Here is a 2,726-nt window from a genome sequence, read left to right as displayed (position 1 = left end):
AAACAAAAAAATGTAAATATGTTTGAAAAAAAAAAAAAACTTAAATATGTTTGAAAAAAAAAAAACTTAAATATGTTTGCAAAAACAAAAAAATGTAAATATGTTTGCAAAAAAAAAAAAAACTTAAATATGTTTGAAAAAAAAAAAAAATGTAAATATGTTTGAAAAAAAAAAACTTAAATATGTTTGAAAAAAAAAAAAAAACTTAAATATGTTTGAAAAAAAAAAAAACTTAAATATGTTTGCAAAAACAAAAAAATGTAAATATGTTTGAAAAAAAAAAAAACTTAAATATGTTTGCAAAAACAAAAAAATGTAAATATGTTTGAAAAAAAAAAAAAACTTAAATATGTTTGAAAAAAAAAAAACTTAAATATGTTTGCAAAAACAAAAAAATGTAAATATGTTTGCAAAAAAAAAAAAAAACTTAAATATGTTTGAAAAAAAAAAAAATGTAAATATGTTTGAAAAAAAAAAAAACTTAAATATGTTTGAAAAAAAAAAATAAAACTTAAATATGTTTGAAAAAAAAAAAAACTTAAATATGTTTGCAAAAACAAAAAAATGTAAATATGTTTGAAAAAAAAAAAAACTTAAATATGTTTGAAAAAAAAAAAAAACTTAAATATGTTTGAAAAAAAAAAAAACTTAAATATGTTTGAAAAAAAAAAAAACTTAAATATGTTTGCAAAAACAAAAAAATGTAAATATGTTTGAAAAAAAAAAAAACTTAAATATGTTTGAAAAAAAAAAAACTTAAATATGTTTGAAAAAAAAAAACTTAAATATGTTTGCAAAAACAAAAAAATGTAAATATGTTTGAAAAAAAAAAAAAAACTTAAATATGTTTGAAAAAAAAAAAAACTTAAATATGTTTGAAAAAAAAATAAAACTTAAATATGTTTGCAAAAACAAAAAAAAACGTAAATATGTTTGAAAAAAAAACAAACAAAAAAAAACATATTTAAAATGAAAATATAACAAAAACATTTATTTTATTTCAAGGGTGCCATTATATACATTTTGTGCTTCCGTAACTGGGTGGACAGACAGTAACGCCACCTATAGTTAAACGGAGGAAACAGGCTCTCTCTTTCTTCATGATTACCGATAATATTTATATTTTATATTGAATAAAGTTCAGTTTCAGTATTAATCGAACTGTGTTCCTTTTTCTTTTTAAAAATGTTTTTTTGCTCTTTTTCGAATGGCCCTGATATAGTACTGACAGTCTGATAAATCTTACCTACATTGCCTGCCGGCATTTTTTAGTTAACAGGCCTTCTTCTTACCTTCGGTGGCTGTGCCTGAACCGCACTATGTCTAGAGTACCTGTTCTAGACCTCCAGACCTTAGTCTTCAGTGACGTGCAACCTTCCAGACAACCAGCATCCAGATCATACGATTTTTCGCTTTCTTTGCAAATTAAAGGCGAACCCTTGTCTTTAACCAAATAATCTGTGTCTGTCATCCTTCTCTGCCTTTTTGCTGTTTTACCTTTTGCCCATGTCTACCTTGTTAGTTGTTGGGGCGATTGTCTCCGGATGACCAATCCTACAACAAGTGGTGAGCCTGACGTGATACTTGACACAAATAGCTGACAGAGAAAATGGCTGAAAATTCAGATGAACCCGAGATCAACTCATCAGCTCCTTTCATACAGCTTCCACCGTACAATGCGGTCAACACAAGGAGTTGGTTCATCCAACTTGAGGCGATATTTGCAGCCAGGAAAGTCACATGCCAAGACACCAAATTTGCCTCAGTGGTACAAGCCCTTCCTGCGACAGTAGTGGAAGAAGTGGATGACATCCTCCTCAACACACCAAACCAGCTCCCATACCTTAAAGAAGCCATTCTCAAGCGTACGGGATGTTTGGATGAGGACCTTATTAGAGATCCATTCTCTAATATGACTCTGGGCGACAGAACACCATCCAAGCTCCTGCGTCTCATGAAAAGTCACCTCAGAAATCACACCATGGCCGAACACATCTTCCGAGGCCTATGGATGGATCAGTTACCATCAAACATTACTCAAGTTCTGGCTCTGGTGCCAGTAGACACACCCATGGATATTGTGGCCGATTCTGCCAACAAAATTTACTCCCAGGGCCACCAAAGTGTTCACCAAGTCAAAACCCCCACTCAATGCTTTGACGAGATGATAGCTCCATTAAGAGCCGAGTTCCAAGACCTGAAACTCTCCCTACTCCAGAGACGACGAAGCCCAGCACCAAATACCCAGAATCGAAGCCCAGCACAATATACCCAGAATCGAAGCTGTACTCATAGCTGAAGTCGGGGACGAAGTAACAACCCAGACAAATGCTGGTACCATCAAAACTTTGGTGATCAAGCCTGCAGACACCAGAAGACACAGGGAAACAACTAAACCAGCAGACAGTGGCGATAACCCCTGATGGTACACAATCGCATAGTCATCTCTTTTATGTGTGGGACCGAAACAATGGCCTAAAATTCCTAGTCAACACCGATGCAGCCATCAGCGTAATACCACCCGCTAACAAATCCACTTTGAAACCCACCCCATTTCAACTCTGGACAGCAAATGGCTCTATCATAGAAACCTATGGGAACAAGGAATTAACGCTCAATATCAACCTCAGGCATGACCTCAAGTGGTCGTTCACCATAGCAAATGTCAGAACACCCTTGCTTGGCACTGATTTCTTGGCCTATTACAATTTGGCTGTCCACATGAA

At 33.1% G+C, this 2,726-nt stretch overlaps 1 protein-coding gene across 1 annotated transcript; it reads left to right on the top strand.

The window, feature by feature from the left end:
* Nucleotides 1-1,609: 1,609 nt before the first annotated feature.
* Nucleotides 1,610-2,299, top strand: LOC145286478 (uncharacterized). The gene has a single exon (XM_080135384.1). The coding sequence runs from the start codon at nt 1,610-1,612 to the stop codon at nt 2,297-2,299; it is 690 nt and encodes a 229-aa protein (XP_079991510.1).
* Nucleotides 2,300-2,726: the final 427 nt, after the last annotated feature.

Source organism: Euprymna scolopes, chromosome 10 (genome assembly GCF_053919585.1).
Source record: "Euprymna scolopes isolate OS-2025 chromosome 10, ASM5391958v1, whole genome shotgun sequence".
NCBI classification, from domain to species: Eukaryota; Metazoa; Mollusca; class Cephalopoda; order Sepiida; family Sepiolidae; genus Euprymna; species Euprymna scolopes.
This window is presented reverse-complemented; position numbering and strand designations above follow the sequence as displayed.